The 21,916-nt window shown below is 32.9% G+C and overlaps 2 protein-coding genes across 20 annotated transcripts in view; both read left to right on the top strand.

Moving 5' to 3' along the window:
- LOC127698930 (uncharacterized) overlaps nucleotides 1-19,220 on the top strand; it is a 162,525-nt gene extending 143,305 nt beyond the window's left edge. For all 19 annotated transcript variants that reach the window (XM_052202683.1, XM_052202681.1, XM_052202674.1 and 16 more), the window contains one exon: nucleotides 17,260-19,220. In XM_052202683.1, the coding sequence (XP_052058643.1) occupies nucleotides 17,260-17,352 (93 nt within the window). In that variant the 3' untranslated portion in view covers nucleotides 17,353-19,220. The remainder of the gene's footprint in view (nucleotides 1-17,259) is intronic.
- Nucleotides 1-21,916, top strand: part of LOC127698968 (bone morphogenetic protein 2-like) — a 198,131-nt gene that overhangs the window by 111,549 nt on the left and 64,666 nt on the right. The gene's annotated exons all lie outside the window — the stretch shown is intronic.

The raw sequence follows: 21,916 nt of genomic DNA, 5'->3' as shown, positions 1-21,916 counted from the left end.
TCATATTTCAAAAATAGTTAATTTGTCAGGATTATTGAAAAGTTCACTGAGCTGATGACCTGAGAGATTTCGCTTTTAATATTCAAATTATGCAATCTGAACATAAGAATTCCTCTAATGACTTTTGAGAGTATAATGATACAATCTATAAGAAGTAAGCTAATACGCTCAGGTAGGCCAAAAATCACTCAAGACTGTAACCAAGTACCACTGCGAGTTTTTGTAATTGTTCACTGAACATATGTATTTTAGCTAAATGATAGTCCTTGTGAGGTTCAGTTTCAAGTTGACCTAGTACCTTTTTTCATCCCTTCTTCATGGAAGTATCTTAAATGACAGTACATGTTTGATGGAGAGTATTCATTAAGCACAGGTGCATCTTCTTTGTAATCATTTTAACCTTGACGAATTAATAGTCCCTTGAGGTATTCTAATTTCAACTAGTTACATAATTCTTGTAGATCCTTGCATATACTTAAAAGCATTTTACAAATTTCCAAACGTGTGTTATAATCACCCGCTACATGTGTGTTATAATTATAGTAGCAGCATAAGGTTTGATATTTTGCTTCGTTCAGTTTGATGATACGTTTAATGTAACCCCTCATGAATAATTAAAAAAAAAGTGTGTAGGAACTAAATAGCATTTACCGGTGTTTGCATCAATCAAATAAAATGTTCAATGAGATAATATTCAAACATGAAAAATGACACCTATATAAGAGGAATGCAATTTCAGTTCCTTTATATGTTGAGTGAACTTATCAACGTGACTTCGGATTAATATGTGCTAGTTCGTGTTCATGTGAACAGCTAAGGACTATTTACCGTTGAAGTTGGTTATAAGCATTATTTGCTGTAAAACTGCGTCCTCAATGCTCTTCAATTTCGTGCTTTATTTGGCCTTTTTACACTTTGTGATTTGAGCATCACTGATGAGTCTTTTGTAGACGAAACGTGCGTCTGGCAGACAAAATTTTATTCCTGCTATCTATGATGAGTTTACCTACATGTACATGAGGATGCCTGCTTCCCATCTGATGTAGGTAAACTTGACAATAATTTTATACTTAATTTAACAATAGTGATTTTTTTTTTCTTTATCAAAGTTCAGGTATACGATACTAAGATTTGTACAATCGTGTCATCTTCCTATTGTGTGTATCACCCTTGCCTACATTTTATTGGACTTCTTTAACCACTTACTATTTCTTCTTTATTTTATACGAAGTTAACTACTTAAGAAATGCACCTGACGGTTACTTGAATGATTGGATGGACCCCAAAAGGTCACAATTTTCAGCAAGATCTAGACAATGTCAAAGGTTAACGAAGGTATTTCATTTTTGTCAAGCCTACGACATTTAGTTGCGAAAGCGAGACATAGCGATCCTAGATTCCGTCGTCGGGGGCGTCAACATTTAGGTTCAGTCTGTGGTTAAAGTTTTTTTTAGACAAAGATAACTTTGTCAAGCCTTCATACAATTTTAAGAAATTCGGAATGAAGCTTGTTTATGACCAAAAGACAGTATTCAGAGCAACATTTTGAAAATATTTATTTTCATTTTTCCGTATTTTACTGATATATGGACTTAGTTTTTTTACATTTAACAAGTAGATACAGTCTGGGGTTAAAGTTTGTTACACATCAATTACTTTATCAAACCTTCATAGAATTTTATTAAACTTTGGCAGAAGCTTTTTCATGAATAAGAGATAAGATCTGAAGCAAACTTTTGAAAATATATATTTTTTTCATTTTCAGTATTTTTCTGATAGATTGACTTAGTTTTTTTTTACAGTAAACATTTACAGACATTCTCAGAATAACCATTTATTGACATGATTAATTTGTAAACTTTCATGGATTGTTATGAAATTTGGACAGAATCTAATCTTCAAGACCATGAAATAACATCTAAAGAAAAAGTTTTATTTTCTTTTAAATTCTGTACTTTACCGATAAATGTACTCACTTTTTAAGTCAACATTACACTTTTACACTGACAGCAGCAATTGCAGGCGAGACGCAGGGTTCCGCGAAACCCCTTACGAATTTTTATCTATATTTATCAATGACCTCAACTTAAATGGAACATATGCAAAAGTAATTAAATTACTTCTCATTCAATACCTACAAATTCTATCACTTTTTGCACGACAACATTTTTTGTAATTGTACTGTCATGGAATAGAATTTCTTTATAATATTATTTATACTTATACTGGAAGAAATATTACAGTATTTGTTCCTGACGGAATAAGGGAATAGAATATTTGATTTACAACATTATCGGATATTATAGCACTGTTTATAAGAAAGTTTCTAGAGGAACTTCTGTTAGGGACTCAAGAATAAATATATATTGGCAGTACAGCTATACAGACAATCACAGGGCATCATCAAGACAACAAAAAATAACTTAAATGAAATATGAATATTTACTTCTAGAAAAATCAGGTGAATTTCCTATAACCTAAAAGCTTGAAAATGAACAACTGTATACCTGAAATTTGGAGACATGTTGTACTGCATTCACACACAAGAAGTGATTTTTCTGTTTCCCCTGCGAGACACAGGGATTACAATCTGGTGGCGGAAGCCGCGACGCCGGCTGCGGCGTAAACTATTTGTATGAAGCTTTATATTTTAGAAGGTAGAAGACCTGGATGCATCATACCTTGTATACATATACCTTTTGTGACGAAATTTTCGTCTTTCCTACGTCCTGTTCCCTTGGCCTCATTTTCATGGTTGAGTGACTGCATGAAAAAAAATACAGTTATGATAACTATATTTGGTATATGGGTTCCTTGCAACGTCTACATGTCCGTCAGGTAGGGTTCATCTGACCTTGAATAATTTTTCATGGTTCATTGGGCAATATTTAGTTTTTGCGGTTTGGTCTACTTCTCAGATATTATAAACAAAAGGTCAATTATATTTGGTGTATGGAAGGATGGTGAAGTGTACATGTCTGTCTGGCAGGGTTCATCTGACCGTTACCTCATCTTCATAGAATATTGATTTAATATTAAGTTTAGGTGATACTTGTAGTAAAAGTTTCATATTATAGACTTTCAACATGTAATTATAAGAACTGCATGCTTCGTTTCATAATTTTATAAGACTGTAAAAGCGTTGATCGTGTGCACATTTTTAATGGAAGCGCTTCATTCAAAATGTGCTTTGGTCAACGCTTTTCAACGCTTTTACACCCAAGTAAAATTATAAAAAGAAGCATTCAATTCTAAAGTATGAAAACGATGGTTCAAATCAAAAGAAGATTACTACACTGACAAAATGTCCCCCCCCCCCCGACAGCTGTGTAATTTAGGACTACAATTTTGTGTACAATATATAGTTTTACAGCAGAAATATAGATTACATTATTATGGGTATTTCAAGTTTTTGCATTTGTACCTGTTATTCAAAAGGAAGAACATAATGTCATTGTGGTACAAAGTTCAAAAATTTTCAAAGTTCTATTTCTCCCATAAACTGGTGGAATCATTATAACTTTACAATATGGTCAGTAAAACTTGTTGGCAAAACATCCTACAAGTATGAGAGCTTTCTGTCAAATTGTTTCAGAGGAGTTGCATTCACAATATGTTATATTGTGACAATACTGCAAACACTGGCCAATGTCCAATTAATCCCAAAAAAATTTCTGAATCAATATGGCCGTACACTAAGGCCAATAACGTATTGTGGCAAACAATGGCCTTCCGAGTATGAGATGTTTTTGTTAAACATTCTCATAAGAGCTACGTTCACAGCAAGACATTGTGGTACGTTAGTCCAAAAAAGGTCATAGTCCCATTACGTCCATAAAATCAGCCGAATCAAAATGACGGTAAATATATTATGGTCAACTACATATGGCAAACCGTCAATCATATTAAATATGAGAGCTTTTATCAAATGGTCTCGATGTGTCATTGTTACATTACTCCAAAATAAGGCCAACTACACATGATGGCACACATTCTACCTAGTATGTTAGCTTTCTGTAAAACGGTCTCAGAGGTTCAGAAGATGTCATTGTTACAATATTAAACAAAGTTATCAGAGTCCCATAACTCCTGTACAAATGGTCAAATCAGATTGACGGTATAGTATGATTGATTGATTGATTGATTGGTGTTTAACGCCACTTTCAGCACTATTGTGCTATTTCGTGTTGGTCAGTTTTTATTGGTGGAGGAAGCCGGAGTGCCCGAAGAGAACAACGGCATAGAATGGTCAAGAGCATGTGGACGAACAATAATGATACCGAATAAGCAAGCTTTCTGTCAAATAGTCTTCGAGGTAATGATGTATTTCGGACATGAGTAATACTTCGCTATTTTTTTGTTTATCAATTTTGGACTTTAATTCGTATATGGTTTTTTTTCATATAACTCCTGTTTTGGTAGTCTAGAGCATAAAAGGTTTCTGTAACTTTTGCAAAATTAAGCGATTACCTCGTTTTAAATGTAACAAATTCTGATCTTTTGCTTCTTGAATAAAGTTCATTATTCATTTAATCGGAAGCGCGCATGCATTCAGTTGATTATCTGACAAGATTCCAGACTGATGTTTCATCAAGAGTTAAACAGAGTTATAATATTGTGATAATTAGAGAGCTGTCAGATTTGTAATGTCGGATACTACATCAATGGAAAGATAAGCTTCCTCGTATTTCAAAGTTAACGATCTGGGACTTGTAACACCACAATAATACATCTGTTCTATGCAATTTATCGTTGGGTATATAATAGATTAAACTGCTTATGACAGGACATCATTTCCACCCGAAGTATTTACAGCTTATAAAGAATGCAATATGGTTTGTTGATGGAATGTTATCCTTTTTGTATATCTATACCCTCTGTCGTATGGTATTTCAGTGAATGAGAAATTCAACTCCAATTTTAACATTGACCTTTCCACTTGGACTCCCCAATTTTAAAGTGTTAAATACCTGTGGTATTTGATATTATTTTATGTATAGAAGTTAGAGTACGCGTGTGTGGGCACTTCAGTATTTTGGCAATAAGATCTATCAGATACTTTTGGAGAAAAGAATTTTTTGCGATAATCTAAGCTTTATCTGAACTATCATGCTTTTACTTTTTATTATCACTTACTTAATCGAATCTTATGTTTTGTTTTCACCAAACCTCAAAAATAAAATACTTTTTTTTAATTGTATATTGCGATATTCAGTTTTCGTGAACTGTTAAAATTGTATTGTCATTCACGACATTTGCTATTTCCCTCAAATCTGGTATTTTTATCATTCAGTAGATCTGTCTGAACAAGTTTAACAACATTACTGGTAATCAGTTGATCTCGTAATTTATTCAAAAAAGAACTTTTGATTGAAAATCTCAAAAAACATTTCTGCTTGGACAAGGGGTGATAGTCAAAGTCGTTTCTGATCATTTCTTTCTCATTTGCTTGATGTAGTCTTTCTTTTTTTTTTTTACATGAACACATTATTATCAGATGTATCTTTTCCTAAGTACATCAAAATACATTATTCTTCAGGGTATAATTACAAGGTGATGTATGCACGTATTATACCTCTGTCAGGTGTCGGTTCTCATTTGTTTCAACTCGAGTTGCTTCTTTCTTAAAACAATATATATCATACTTAAGACTCGTGTGTTGTATGACCATCTGTTGATATTATTCTAAATATTCTAAGAATTACCACATTTTTCTCAGCTGTTCGTACGTACCGAACCTTAATTTTCGTTTGTATCAAGTTGTGTTCATTGATTTCTGGTCCACAATATTCATTTATAATCATTTTTATTTCTTGTGAATTGTTTTGATCTACTTGACACTTCTTTATGTGCACTCATTTCAAAATTATGTGCATGATTTTAGTTCACGAACGGTACATATTAGAAACCTGTGGTACTCAATATCAAAGAAACTAGTAAACCTAGTGCTAATTTTTTTGGTCTGACGCACACAGTCATGTTTTATAGTGTGACAGCCGAACTATAATTTGGTTACGTCTTCCAAATTGTATTTTATGTCTTCATTCGGCTATACATGTATTATCAGTTTTGCAATAGCATGCTTCTCAAGTTGACTGAACCACCTTTTCAGAAAATGGCATTCCTTTTTACCTTATGTAGGTTAAATACTCTAAAAGCATACCAAAAGCCAAACCCAAAGTAACGTTTAAAAAACAAAAGAAACTCGTTACATCAGTCCCACCTTCAATAGAACTGAGAATGGAAACGGGGAATGTGTGAAAGAGTCAACGACCCGACCAAAGAGCAGAAAATAGCCCAAGGCCACCAATAGGTCTTCAACGCAGCGAATTAATCCCTCATCCGTAGTCGGGCTTCAGCTGACTCCTAAACAATAATGTATACTAGTTCAGCGAAATTAACGCCACACTAAAATCCGAAACATATAAATGAACCAAAATTAAAAAAAAAAAACACACACACACAAAACTAACAAAGGCTAGAAGGACAGGCGCAAAAATGCGAAACATGTTTTGTGAGATCTCAACCCTCCCCTCAATGTTGACTGTACCCCTATTTTTGACATTTTTACCTATTATGTCGGTTTGTTTTATTCACACATCGTTGTCAATATACTGGAATTTTATGCGACTGTCATACAAGTGAGAGGTTTAGCTAGCTATAAAACCAGGTTTAATCCACCATTTTCTACATAAGAAAATGCCTGTACCAAGTCAGGAATATTTTGCAATTTACTTAGGGACTTTCCGTTTAGAATTTTCCTCGGAGCTCGGTATTTTTGTAATTTTACTTCCCCTAATACCTCTAGTCAAAGTGGAATATTTGTTAAACAACCAACTTGAATAAATAGTCAATTATAACATTTTACCAAGTTGTTAGCTATATTTTATCAAGTCGTACTTTTTGTTTATTGCTATTTAATCTTGTGCAATTGATAATATTGTTTTCAACTTTAGTAGACTATCTGGTTCAAGTTAAAACATCTGGTAAAATGAAAATTTTAATTTTAAATCTTTATTAAACCATCGTTTTTATACAATATACTTTATTTTGCCTTGTGCTGTGATCCTTGTTTATTCTATTTCTTATATTACGCAAGTTTTGAAGTAAAGGTTCACAGGTGTCACTGTCAGGTGAGCAGGGAGATTCATTTTAGCATTACCAGTTCTAGTGTATACCTTTTCAGGCCTTGACACTAACTGTTATTTCATGAATAGACATTGAATTATTTGACAGATTGTAAGAATGGAAAATCTCTGTGTTGGTCATAAGGTGTCAATGCGTTACTATCAAAGTATGTCGGCTTTCTTCTACTCAGAGAATTTCTTTTTGGAAATTAACAATGTAGGGGGTGTAGAAATTCGATATAACGTCAGAACTATAAATTCGCTAAATTTAGTTTGGTGTAGTTTAGCTATTGGTAGCTGGTTAAATAACATGTCAAAATTGGATAAAATAGAAAGGAAATAAAATTGTTTTGTTTTACAACGGGAAGTTTGGATTGTTATTGAAACACCGACATTATTTACGGTCAATTAAAAAAATATGATCTGCTGTAGATTGATATACATGAATGACCAGGACATATTACTTAACACATTACCGTCTTATAAAAACCATTATGTCATCCTGTTAATTAGTCGTTTCGAAATACAACAGTTGCTTGAACTGTTTTGGTTATGTTTGATTATTGAAATTCAGATTTAGTTTCAGTTTTGTTCTTTGGTTTTCATCTTTGTTGAAATTAAATCCTTTTCACTTCAAAATATAGAAATTGTATTTGCCTTGCCATCAAATATTGAGATTATTTTTGGTTTGCCATTAATAAAAAAAATAAGTTACTGGTCAAACAGCATGAGGGTGTCATGCAATAGCAGATTGGTGGATGTGCATTGTCTACTACTTGGACATCAACAAATATATAAAACATCGGAACATGTTAATTTCCTTTCCTTAAGACACCACCGAATGTGATTGTTTAGAATGACACAGTTCTTCAAAACCGTTATAGAAAGAAACGGGCATTGGGGAAAAAATCTCAAAAATGCAAGACCGACAACAAAAAAGGCAACATAAACCTTTTTACAAAAAATAGGTTGAAGGAGAAGATTCGAACGCGTAGTCAATTCTTTCTCCGCAATGTCCGTTGTGTTGAAGGACTTGGGTGGTGACCACTATAGATAGAACATAATCGCGGTCTTCTAATGTGTAGATATAGGTTGCTGTCACATATGAGTTTCGTTTTTGTTTATTGATCTGATTGATTACAACATATAGTATTCGATGTAATCAATATTATGATCCGTGTGCGTTTTTGTCACAGAATCTGAAATACTCTGACATGAAACTTGAACCCCCAAAAATATATCAGTAAACTATTTTTCTTTATTTTCAAACTTCTTCTGAAACACGAGTTAATCTTAATTTTGAAACAACTTACTACTTACAACAATCCGTGTTTGAATTTCGAAAATCAATTTACTCCGTCTTTGAGGAAATAAGAATAAATCCAAACCTCTATGAACGCTTTATGTAAAACGTTAGATGTGAAACCTAAATCTTGTTTAATATGAAATAAGAAGCTTAACCTCGAACTTCGAGGTCTAAACTCATTTATTCATTTGGACGTAAATTACTTAGCAAACAGAGATTAAACATTTCAAACCGCAAGTCGAACTTCAAATTGCCAACATTGGAGTATACACCTGAGACACCGACGTCTTCTAGGTACTGAGACAATTCTCGAAGGAAGTTACAGTTTCAGAATAACTCGGTATCTTGCAACTGTCGTGAATACTTCAAACTTGCTTGGATCAAAACCCAAGCTATAATCTTTGTGCACAGTCTTAAGTTTTCCACTACTAGTATCTTCTTTTTTTTCTCATCTGTCACTTTAAAATCTTTAGTCTTATATTTTTACCACCTTGCATCCGTCATGGTAGGCATTCAAATGAAATAAACACGTTATAAATTTCGTGCGTCTGAACTAACAACAATGTGTCCATCTATTTCGGAACGTTGAACCCCTACAAAGCAACGTTATGCACATCGTGGGACAGAAACAAAATGCTATTACTACTATACAGGGGTATTTAACGACCTTGATCACCCATGGGGGTCTCGCTCAACCAACCTTTTATGCCATTTTTTGTGCATGAATTGTAATTTTTCGTATAAGGTCTCTGTAATTTTAGAAGATAAATTGCCTTGTGTGTTCTTTACTCTTATACTGGGAGCGCGGACCCCAAATACGACACGCCGGAATATTCCCAATTCCTAAATAAACAAATGCCTAGTAACCAGCTGTAAATTCATTGTTTCATTGCAGTTATACATATTTTTATGGATATATTTCAAGAGAAATTATATTTGGGCCATAAATAATATACATATACATTTTAAAGCAAATTAATTATATTTTTTTTTCACATTACCCACGCCCCCGATTGCATGCATCGTCGCATGATAAATAATTTCGTTTTCTAAAGATATCTTGATATTGATAAATTTGTGATAAGTATAACTAATAACTTTTTCTTTAAAAAATAAAAGTTGACCTATAAACCTCTTCTAAAAACCAAAGCAATATTTTGATTGTCACAAATAAAAGTGAAATATCCAATTCTCGGTTTGGATCTAATGATGCCTTGACAAGAGGCATATATGGCTTACATGAGAGTTATATGTCACACTTTGTACATCGGACGTCGAATTTAATGTCCATATTCGACGGAGATTAACATGGTTACCTTTTCTGTTTGTACAATAACAAAACTACGCTACAGTTACTACAACAATAACATATTGATTCAAAATCATTTTATTTTATTTTTGCAATAAGATAAAACAAATATATCAGGCAAAAGTTTTCACCATGGTCAGAAAGGAAAGCAAATGAAACTAATCAGCATATACAAAAGTATAACTGCAGTTAAAAATCAAACTATTTCTGTTAGACATATGTAAATACAATATTAAAGATCACACAACCGTTTTTAGCTCGCCTGACCTAAAAGACCTTGTGAGGTTTGCCATCACTTGGCGTCCGTCGTCATAAACTTTCAAAAAATATATTCTAAAACTATTGGACCAAATGTTACAAATCTTTACCTTCACGCTCCTTATGGAATCTAGTATAAAAAATGTACCCAGAGATTTGATACATTAACAAATATGGCCGATGTTGCTAAAAATAGAAAACATAAGTGTAAAACTGCAGTTTTCGGCTGATATCGTAAAAGCTAAAGCAAAACTGACATGGGATTAAAATGATCAAAAGGTCAACGTCTATCAACGCAGATTGGTGGGTCCTTGCGCAAACAATCATTCAGACTAGGTGTGTTTTTTGATCGACGACAGCTACAGTCATAAACAATACGGATGCGTTTTGTTGCTGAATCTTTCTTGACTGAATGGTGAGAGATATAATGCGCATGTTCTGTGTTTGTTGTTGGGTTGTCTATCTGTTCAATAAAACCTCTCTTTTCCTGGTCGATTATAATCTCGCCATATTTTCAAAGTAAAAACGGATCATTGCTGAGTCTTCGTACTACATTTCTGTTCTTCGTCTAGCTATGTCGATGTTGGAAGGTAGTGGTTCATGGTCGTCTTTCCGTGGAAGTTTTGCTGTGTATTTACAAGTATTACCATCGTAAGATATATTTACCATGTAAGAGGCGTGTTCAGCTATTAAAAGGAAAAGAATGTCAACATTGAAAGTGAAACAAGGATGAACCATTTGGTTGACTGATTCGATCCACAAAAAAATCATTCTTATATAGGATAAAACTATGATTAACATATTATTTGAACCTATAATATGAAATCAAACAGACCTAAAAAAAAATGCAATTGCACGGGTCGAGATCTATTTATATTTATATTTATGTTTATATCGGGTTATATGACCGTCGGCAGTCTTCGGTGGTCATCTCGATGGTTAATTAGATGGCGTCTAGACTAAAATACACACGAAATGCTGATACATATCGAGTCCTTGCATTGGTTATTGTTTATTTTAGATTTTTTGTAATTTGGAAATACATTTCAGTATGCGTTAAATCAACTATGAGAATTTGAGTCAAATCGGTGAACATGAATTTGACAACTTTGCCCCTTTTAAATTGCCTGGGTCATAATAAAGTAATTCTTCTCAATGCGGTCCGATATATCGGTCAAAAATTATTACACAATGTATACAAAATATTTCATTAAAATATAAGTTTTAGAACACCCCGCTTGGATCAATCACCTAGCTTTTAGCTCTATGGTCTAAGTCTTCCTCTGACTTATTACCAAGTCAGGAATATGACAGTTGTTTTCCATTCGTTTGATGAGTTTCAGCTTTTGATTTTGCCATTTGTTAAAGAACTTTCCGTTTTGAATTTTCCTTGGATTTCGGTATTTTTGTTATTTTACTTTTTTCTTAATTTTCTCCTCTGGAACTTCAAATGTACAGTCTTATACTGTTACCACCTTGCTTCTTTCACAGTCGGCATTCAGCTGACAAGAAAGTGTCTATCGAGGGGGTGGCTTGCGTCCTACATATGACTTAATTCTCCAAGTCGGATGTTAAAAAGTTCCTTATGAAGACATTCCTGCATGGGAAATTCCCGAATAAGACATAAACACATGCATTGTAACAAGCTATCTATTCGTTGTTTTCATTGCAGTTTCCGACGGTACTGATTTTATAGACATTTTAGACAAATCATAATTGTACCATAAATTATATGCAGTTAAGATATATTTGTTACATTTTAATGTTGTGTTTTTGTTGTGTCGTTGTTCTCCTCTTATATTTGATGCGTTTCCCTCAGTTTTAGTTTGTAACCCGGATTTGTTTTTATCTCTATCGATTTATGAGTTTCGAACAGCGGTATACTACTGTTGCCTTTATTTGTTTCACTTTACTTGGAAAATATCTAGGAAATATCTCTGAACTGTTTTCTGCAGTAACTTCAGAGATCTGAAGTTGTGCTTACAATCATGTTTTATAGTGACAATTGTTTGCTTTTCCATTCCGTCGTCCAAATTGAATCTATTATGTCAACCTTTCATCGATTAAAGCATTTATTAAACATTAAATATCAGTTTGCATTACCAATCATTTGCAACCTGTATTAAAAATAGCATTCCTGAAATATGCCTCAAACTTTATTAACTCTAAAGCATTTACTCTTACACGAAAGTTATTCCATTTAAGCTGTATTCCAGTTGACCATTTGCCTTGATTATATCATCTTGAGCTAAAAGTGCATTTGTACTTTATTTGGCCTCAGTTTTAAACTTTTTTATTCGAGCGTCACTGATGAGTCTTTTGAAGACGAAACGCGAGCCTGGCGTACAGAATTTTATTCCTGGTATCTCTGAAGAGTTTATTGTGAAGACCAGCGAGGTTCGTTTTCTGAATGGGAATTAAATAAGGAATTTATACATTTTGGAAATCAACAAACTGAACATTATAAGGCCATTTTAAACACACAGACAAATAGCAGATAAGAAATACGGTTCTTAAGGAAAACTAGTTCAGCAGTATACTGCTACTGTACTTTGATGAGGTAAATCTGTGGATTTACTTACTTTTGAAAAAATGTTATTCACTGCAGCCAACGGCCGAAATGAATATCAGTTTTTTTTCAGAAGTCAATTACACCACATCTTTCCAAAACAAATTACAGTAAATGTTTTTCAAGTGAATTTGTTGTGTTATTCAAAATCCTATTCATATAGAAAAACCTACTAAAGAAATACCAAATTGTGTTGTATCAAAACCAAAAGGGCTAAAATGAAACAGCCAATACTACATATATAGTCAAGCGATACTTTAATTAACACCAGGAAACCTATGTATGACGGACGGACGGACGGACGGACGAACAGGCGAAAGTTGGAAAGAAGGATCGATGCATAAGCCACCAATCTGTCGAGCATGTTCCCTATATTAATACGGTATCATTTAACAAAAGTCCCTGCACCAGAATTCACAGTATTACAGTTTGCTATGTACACTTTAAAGTTCTAACTTCAAGCTTACCCAGATATTGTCTTAAAGGGTCATTAGCTACGAGATAGATAAAAAAATTAGAATATTATTTTTTTTTGTTCAATCATTAATGAAAGTGATATAGTGTAATTATAATTTTAGCAGCCAATTTGGTTCAATTTTGTCAACATAAGTTAAGAAACATCGCTGATGAATTATTCACTTGCAAGTGAATAATTCGACCTCATTGAATCCGTATTCATGTGACCTTAAATTTAACCCCTTAGCTGGAGATGTGTTACGCATGTATTCATCTATTAAAAGGAAAAGAATGGCAACATTGAAAGTGAAACAAGGATGAACCATTTGGTTAACTGACTCGATCCACAAAAAAATCATTCTTATACAGGTAAAAACGATGATAAACATACTTTTTAACCTGCAACATGAAATCAAACAGACCTAGAAAAATCCAATTGCACATGGTCGAGATCTAGTTCAATCTATATTATGTTTATATCGGGTTAAATGACCGTCAGCAGTCTTCGAAGGTTATCTCGATGGTTAATTAGATGACGTCCAGGCAAAAATACACACGAAATGTTGATACATATTATTGAGTCCATGCATTGTTAATTGTTTATTTTAGACTTTTGTAATTTGGATATACGTTTTAGTATGTTATAAATCAATTATGAGATTGAGTCAAATCGGTGAACACGAATTTGACAGCAAATGTTCCTTTAAGTTATATCTTCATATGTTTGTAATTTATGGAATTTAGAAACCGTGGAAGATATAAGATAAATATTACAAACTTTCTTGATTGTGGACGATTTAGTGACAGACAGTATGTTAACCGCTTGATGTCTTATTGTTTATTTGGTGTTTTTTTTTTATACTTGCTGGCTTATATCCCACATTTATTTTGCTGATTCGTGCTTGATAAACTGCTTGTTCACAATATCAGACACTTTCGAATATTGATTTAAACAAATACATAGAAAGGACATTCTAGTTTAAGTTAATTGATGTTTTGTCTTTAAGATACAAATTAAAACCTTTTATTGTTGAGTTCCCCCCAATACAAAAGTTTATATTAGGATCAATGAATAAATGTATATCTTTAAATATTAATTTTGTTAAGCTTGAAAAAATCTGCTGAGTATATCAATGAGACCCTTTCATATTCAAAATTCACTAGTTGGATTTACATTACATTACTAACTAACGTAAACCTCAGTTGCCGCCACAGTTATACTTTATTCTAATTGCAGCTTCAGGGGGGTACCTGTGATTAATAGATCGGCTAATTTTACTTGTCTATGAGATTCTATTAAAGTGAATTTGTACTTAAATAACTACATACCGAAGTGTAAAGGTAAAAGTTTTTATTTATGATAAATAGTTAAATTTAAACAAAGTAAACACACCTGCATTTAATGACGGTGATAGTATTAATGTCATTTATTGTTTGCTTTCTTAAGTGCTTGTGTATTTCATTTTACATTACCTGGCTATTAATTTGTACATTAAAATTTTGAAATCATCTGTCAAATTTGTACGGGTGATTCAGTGATTGATCATTTCAAGCTCATCCTCGTTATCAGCTAAAATCGTAACACCTGTTTCAGGTAAATTTCTATGTGAATAATGAAGACAGAGCACAGGTGTTCATATTTACGTTAGTTTTCAATTAGACGAGAATTTTGTATCCGTATATGGGACAAATAATTTGTCAATGATAATTTTACCTTTAATGTATAGTTCTTTAGATCTCGTCAGTTTTATATGATATATCTTGATCAATTTCAATTCACAAACTTTACATAATAAACCTATAATTATTTTCTGCATGCTTCATATTCAATTTTGAGTGTCATTAAATAGGTTTGGTACAATCATCTAAATGGGATGAAATAACATATTTGATAAATGAATTTACTGTACAAAAATCATTTTGGTTAAAAAGAAAGAAATTATTTGGAAAAACGGCTAAAACTTTTGATGGGCAACTTTTAACGATTTCCATTTTTTTTTTAGAGTAATCCTTCGAAAAATTGAGATTTTTATTTTGGACTGAATTCATTATAATTACGTTACTGAAAAGTCAGAGAATATAATAGCTTAAATCGTTAATTTTATTGTGCTATCCCAAATCCCACTCGGGTATTGTTTCAACCGTTTTTAAACGAATATATATAGCTGTTAGTTCTGATAATTTCCTCAGCAACATTTACTTTTTATCCACTCTTTATGGCTTTTAGCTCACCTGGCCCGAAGGGCCAAGTGAGCTTTTCTCATCACTTGGCGTCCGTCGTCGTTAACTTTTACAAAAATATTCTCCACTGAAACTACTTGGCCAATTTTAACCAAACTTGGCCACAATCATCATTGGGGTATCTAGTTTAGTCCGATGACCCAGCCTGCCAACCAAGATGACCGACATGGCTAAAAATAGAACATAGGGGTAAAATGTAAGTTTTGTGTATTATTTTGAAAACCGTTATAAATGGAGAAAATTTGACAGGGCAGAAATGTTCAGAATGTTGAGCTCTATCAATTATTCACATACGTCAAAACTGTCAGACGACTTCTTATAGGATTTACTGCCCGTAAATGACAAATTTTACCAATTTATTTTTCATTTTTGCCTATTATCTTGAAAACTATAATAGATAGAGAGAAACTTTAAGCTACAAAAATGACCAGCAGGAAAAGTTCTACAAATATGTATGTATGGGGCCAGCTGAGGACCACCTCCGGGTGCGGGATTTTCTCGCTGCATTGAAGACCCATTGGTGGGCGTCGGCTGTTGTCTGCTCTTTGGTCGGGTTGTTGTCTCTTTGACATATTCCCGATTTCCATTCTCAATTTTATTGTCGAAATCTTCAGTCGACTCCTTATTAGAGGTATCGCCCTTTGATGACGAGTTTTACCAATTATTTGCGTTTTTCCCTTATATCTTAAAAAGATTTATTATAGATAGATAGAAACTTAAATAAGCGAAAATGATCAGCAAGACAAGATCTACAATTAAGACTGTATAGAGGAAATCGTTCAACGACACCTTATTGGAGTTATTGATCTTTAACGACGATTTTTACAATTTCTTTTAGTTTTGACTTGTATGATAAAAATTATAATAGATAACTTAGACACTTTAAATCACAAAAATTATCAGCAAAGCAAGATCTACTAACAAGTCAAATTTTGTCGATATAGTTAGTTAGCACACTGTCACTCTATATGAGGGATTGCCCTTAAAAGAGGATTTTTTTTATCCTCTTTTGTGTTTTGAGCAAAAACTAAAGAAGATAGAAAGAAACTAAACAGAATAAATGATCAGCAATACAAGATGAACAAAACAGAGATTTTTGTCATGAATGCTATTCTCGTTTACAATGTTGGAGAGTGTCCTTTGTTGAATATGCACATAGACCAATGTGAGCGACACATGCTCTTTAGAACCTCTAGTTTTTTGTTCTTGAAATTGCGGAGAGTTTTACCTGGTATATGGTACCCCTACAGAATAAACTGTTATGTATTATTTTGTGACTTAAGTATGGTGGGGTGCCATATGAAACTCTTGTCGAAATTTGAGTGTCTTGCTTCATCTTAATTTGAAGTCTGTATTTTTGCATGTAGTGTCTTGTGGACTTGTTTGTCTTTTCGTCGATTTTCATTTTATTTTATTTTTTTGCTATGGCGTTGTTAGTTTCTCTTTAACTTATGACTTACTATTGTTCCCTTGATACCTTCCACCTCTTCTTAAATTATGGTTAACACTTCTTTCACGAAGGTTAAAAACCTATTAAGTTCGTTCTTTTCCAGAGTTGACATCGTGATTTGTTTACAACGTAAACAATAGAGAGAAAATCGCGTTTCAGTAATAACAGTAAAGAATCATAGTGTTAAATGTTCAATTATGACAAAAGGGTCAATGTGGATAGTATTGAATATAAATAAACTCATCATAGATACCAGGGTTAAAGTTTTGTACGCCAGACGCGCGTTTCGCATTCAAAACACTCACCAGTTACGCTTGAATCAAAAAAGTTAAAAAGGCCATGACGTATGAAAGAAAGAAGAAATTTCGAAACATTGGGTTGATTTTAAGGTCCATGAAATCCACCTCTCCTCAACCAATATACGGCATTTGTTGAACAGGTTTTAGCTTGATGCAGCCGACCTTACCATAAAGTGTGTGTAAGCTATTTTTCTAAATACTCTTGACTTCTGCATATTTAAATTTTGTTATATTTTATTTTAAGGTAACGGAGGATCGTTTTGTGACATGCAGTGAAGATGGTACCATTAGAATATGGGATCTATTTGACAGTCGACGTCCTGGAATTAAGTTATAGAAATCTTGGAATATCAAAGCAGATTATTTGAAAGAAACGATAACAGTTTGAAACTTTTCAAATTATCTTATTTTATTTACACACCTTGTCCAATCGACAGCTTAAGCGATTGTACTTTCTCGTTTGTCGTCTGTTAAAAGTATACTCTGAAATCACTAGACCACATGCGATCAAACGTAGCATCAAACATCGTAAGAGAGTCGGTTTCAATGATTATAACCACGCGGAAAGACCAACATGATGGCTATGATGCTAGATCATAGTATCAAAACACTAAAATGAACAACGGTTACAACACAGTGAAAATAAAATACAGAAAAATAATGTATTTTTAAGGCAAACACTGTAAACCTCAGATGATTTGGTGAACAATACTGTAAAAAGTAGATAGTTTACTCATAAGTTTAAATTCACTCGACGATGACTGAAAATGTTACAAAAATTCAAAATTTTTATTTAAAAAACAGACTTTAATGGTAATTTTTTTATCACAATTGCTGTAAATTTTAGCTGATATTCTAGTGCAGTGTACCGTTTAAAAAAAATAGTTGCAGAGTAACTGAAATTTCAATTAAGTCAATATACTTAAGATGTAGTTATTGTCCTCGGAACCGAAAATTTCATGAACATTACAATGTTTGTTCTACTGTCAGCACTTCAACTGGTCTTTAATTGAATTAACTTTGCTGTGAAGAAGTCATTTGCAAGTTTCGTTGTTGTTGGTGTACAAACAACTTGTTTCTAGAGATATAGAGGAGGATTTAGTTTAAGTCCACTAACAGTTCTACCTAGTTAATTCTTAGTTGAGACATAATATTAATTATTTGCATTGAATATCAGATAAGCAAAGTATCCGGGTTTCAGAAGATTCAGTTGTGATTTCCCTTGACTGTGGCATTGCTTTAAAAAGTACATCCGAATTTTATCTGAAACACTTCATAACCTATTTTGTGGTTACCCTCACGACAGTATTTTACGGTATGTGGGTTGCTGATTATGAATTTAAATAGGAAAGTCAGGATACAAGCATTCTGTCTTTTCTGTTTCATTCAAATTTCACAAATTTTGATAACTATTTACAAAATTTATAAACCTGAATGTTTGACTGAAATTCCTAGTGCAGACATTCCTTTACGAGATTATTGATTTTTTTTTCTACTTTTACACAAAAATAGATTTTATGCAGTTTTTAACTGATAGAACATTGTTTCGTTTTGTATTCATTTTATTGAGATGTATATTAATTTATTTCAAGTATGATGCACTTAATGGTACCGATTTAGAAACCATAAAATGATTATTATGTTTTAAACGTATTTGAATTTGCACAATTTTATTTATTTATTTATAAGAATTTATTTGCTATGTTTATTACTAATATTAACTGGTTGTTTTTGTGATAACAGGGTGTTTTATGATAAACAGGAAATGAAAACGCTAAATGTATTTTTATTTTCTTGAATTTAATGCTGTTTCTCATATATTACTTATTACACAGTTTATCGACTTCAATTTGGTTTTAAAAATTTGACAGTCAGGTAATTATGATATGTCCGAAAATGAATGCCTGCCCCACTGCAAGTTGCCCAGTTGTACACTTTACAGCTCCTGTATTCATGAAATGTCTAACCTAAATTTCAAATACATTTGTACCTTACTTTTTTACCTGACTGCACGTTTAGGTTTATTATCAAGACTAATATACATTGTAGAACATCAAATTCCTTTGAACAGTTCTAGTCCTTGTGGTGGTGTTATTGCACGTTGTTAACAGTTTGATTGCAATATAGATTACATATTATTTGTTTACAAGCTTTGTAAGATTAGTTTTGTTTTGATACCTTTCTATTACATAATTTTTATTATTATTTGTACTTGTTGTTTTCTTTAGAAAAAATGGAACTCAAAATAAAAACTTAAAAGATTCAAAGCACAAAAACAGAACAGCAGGCAATCAACAAATTTTGTCCCCTTTCAGTTTAACTGACTAAAATGTCAAGTTAAAAAATATGTCTATTTGGAATACTGTATTTACTGAGTTAGAATTTTCTGTTTATTATAAGTTAAATTCGAACACAATCATACCAATCATACACAGGTTTGACTATCTATTGACACTGATGATACCATTTCACACGTAAGACACTAGAACTAGAGTCCACCAAATCATAAATAAACACAGCGCAAACTAGCTAAGCAGTTGAAACATTATTTATGTAAAAATTACATGATCAATGAAATGAAAAATTATTCAAATGTAATGTATAACGATCAAAGCAGTGCAGATACACTGGTTACTGGATGAATGATGTCTTCAGTGATCTCAGTATTGATGCAAGCAGAGATATCTCTCAATCATGATTAACATAGTGCACTGAAACCAAGAGATTTTTCCACTGAAATACTTTATTAAAAAGACAATGGCCTGTGTCTTTCGTATTCTTCAGTCTTGATCCAACAAAACATTTAGCGACCTTTTTACTGTATACTGATCTGTTTTAGTTCTGATTGTAACTCTTTCTTTTTTTATAGGACAATACAAACCAGACTATATCAGTATTGTAAATCTTGTTTTTTTTTTGTTTTTTTTTTTATCTAATTGCAAAGTTAATGATTATCTCATTTGGCAGGTACTAGACAGCTAGTACATCCAGGGAAACAATTTGTCGCTCTAGTTTTGTCTTTGTCGTAAAACCAAACGTGGAAATCAAAAGCAAATCTTGTCTAGTTGAACCAGGACCAATATAGATAAATGTATTTATGTATTAGTCCCAGTTTGAGCCAATCTCTGGCTCTTTGTTAGCACTCCTGCACATGAAGATGATGACTTGGTAAGAACTAAAACAATATTAGCAATGCCCATGACCCTCGAAAAAAATAAGTTTGCCCAGCAACAGTTGAAAATGAATATTCCGTCCGCAAACAATCCTCACGTCCCCCAGCCCCACCCCCACCCACCTTGAAACCAAATGGTCGTCCCTTTAACTGTTAATTACACTTCATTTAAATAAAATAAGAAATATGTCGGAATAACATATAAAAAAGAAGCAATTTAAATAAGTAGCGTGTATATTCCTTTTCAAAAGTTGAAAAGAGAGCTTCTAACATGTGCTTTGAATAAAACATTTGTCAAGAAATGAATTACATGTATGGATGTTCAAGTCAGATTGACTGGCTCACAGTCCTGACGATGCTTTGAATTTATGTTTTGCCAGTGGCGTATACCTTATCAATAAGATGGAACTAAAGAAACAAAGCTTAAAAGAAATGGAAAATTCGCAATGTAATAGATTCTGGATTGTACTAGTAGGATCTGGGATTTTACTTAACACTATAGTTAGTGTGACTGGATTCTACTGGATTTTTTTGTATTATTTTTATGCCCCCGCGGTATCGGAGGGGGCATTAAGTGTTACCCTTGTCCGTCCCGTTCCGTCCCGTCCGTACGTCCCCAAAATTGGTTTCCGTTCTCTAACTTTAGTTTGCCTCAACCAAATGTTATAAAACTTATACACAATGCTTATTACCACAAAACACAGATCAAGTTCGAAATTGGTAGGCGTCACTTTTACCGTTCATGAGTTATGCCCCTTTATAAACATAAAAATTGCTGAATTTTTTGTTTCCGTTCCCTTACTTTAGTTTGCCTCAAAACCAAATGTTATAAAACTTATACACAATGCTTATTACCACAAAATAAAGATCGTTCGAAATTGGGTGGCGTCATTTTTACCGTTCATGTGTTATGCCCCTTTGTAAACATAAAAATTGCAGAATTTTTCGTTTCCGTGCTCTAACTTTAGTTTTCCTCGACCAAATGTTATGAAACTTATACACAATGCTTATAATCACAAAATAAAGATCAAGTTCGAAATTGGGTGGCGTCATTTTTACCGTTCATGTGTTATGCCCCTTTGTAAACATAAAAATTGCAGAATTTTTCGTTTCCGTGCTCTAACTTTAGTTTGCCTTGACCAAATGTTATGAAACTTATACACAATGCTTATTGCCACAAAATAAAGATCAAGTTCGAAATTGGTAGGCGTCACTTTTACCGTTCATGAGTTATGCCCCTTTATAAACATAAAAATTGCTGATTTTTTTGTTTCCGTTCCCTTACTTTAGTTTGCCTCAAAACCAAATGTTATAAAACTTATACACAATGCTTATTACCACAAAATAAAGATCAAGTTCGAAATTGGGTGGCGTCATTTTTACCGTTCATGTGTTATGCCCCTTTGTAAACATAAAAATTGCAGAATTTTTCGTTTCCGTGCTCTAACTTTGGTTTGCCTCGACCAAATGTTATGAAACTTATACACAATGCTTATAATCACAAAACGGTCTTAACTACGTGAATCATAAATGATAATAAAATGCCGCTATCTATATTTTATTAAAAACAAATTCTGGTAAAATACATAAAATTCGTGAAAAAAATCTAATTGATAATAAGATTTGCTAATACTTTGTTTATTGCATTTTGATGAGCAAACATTATTGGCTTCACAACATAAACAACAATTTTTTTTCAAACACAGTTGCAGACAGAAACCAACTGACA

This window comes from Mytilus californianus, unplaced genomic scaffold (assembly GCF_021869535.1).
Source record: "Mytilus californianus isolate M0D057914Y unplaced genomic scaffold, xbMytCali1.0.p SCAF_4, whole genome shotgun sequence".
Taxonomy (NCBI): Eukaryota; Metazoa; Mollusca; class Bivalvia; order Mytilida; family Mytilidae; genus Mytilus; species Mytilus californianus.
The sequence above is the reverse complement of the archived record's forward strand: the minus strand, read 5'-3'. Positions and strand labels throughout refer to the sequence as shown.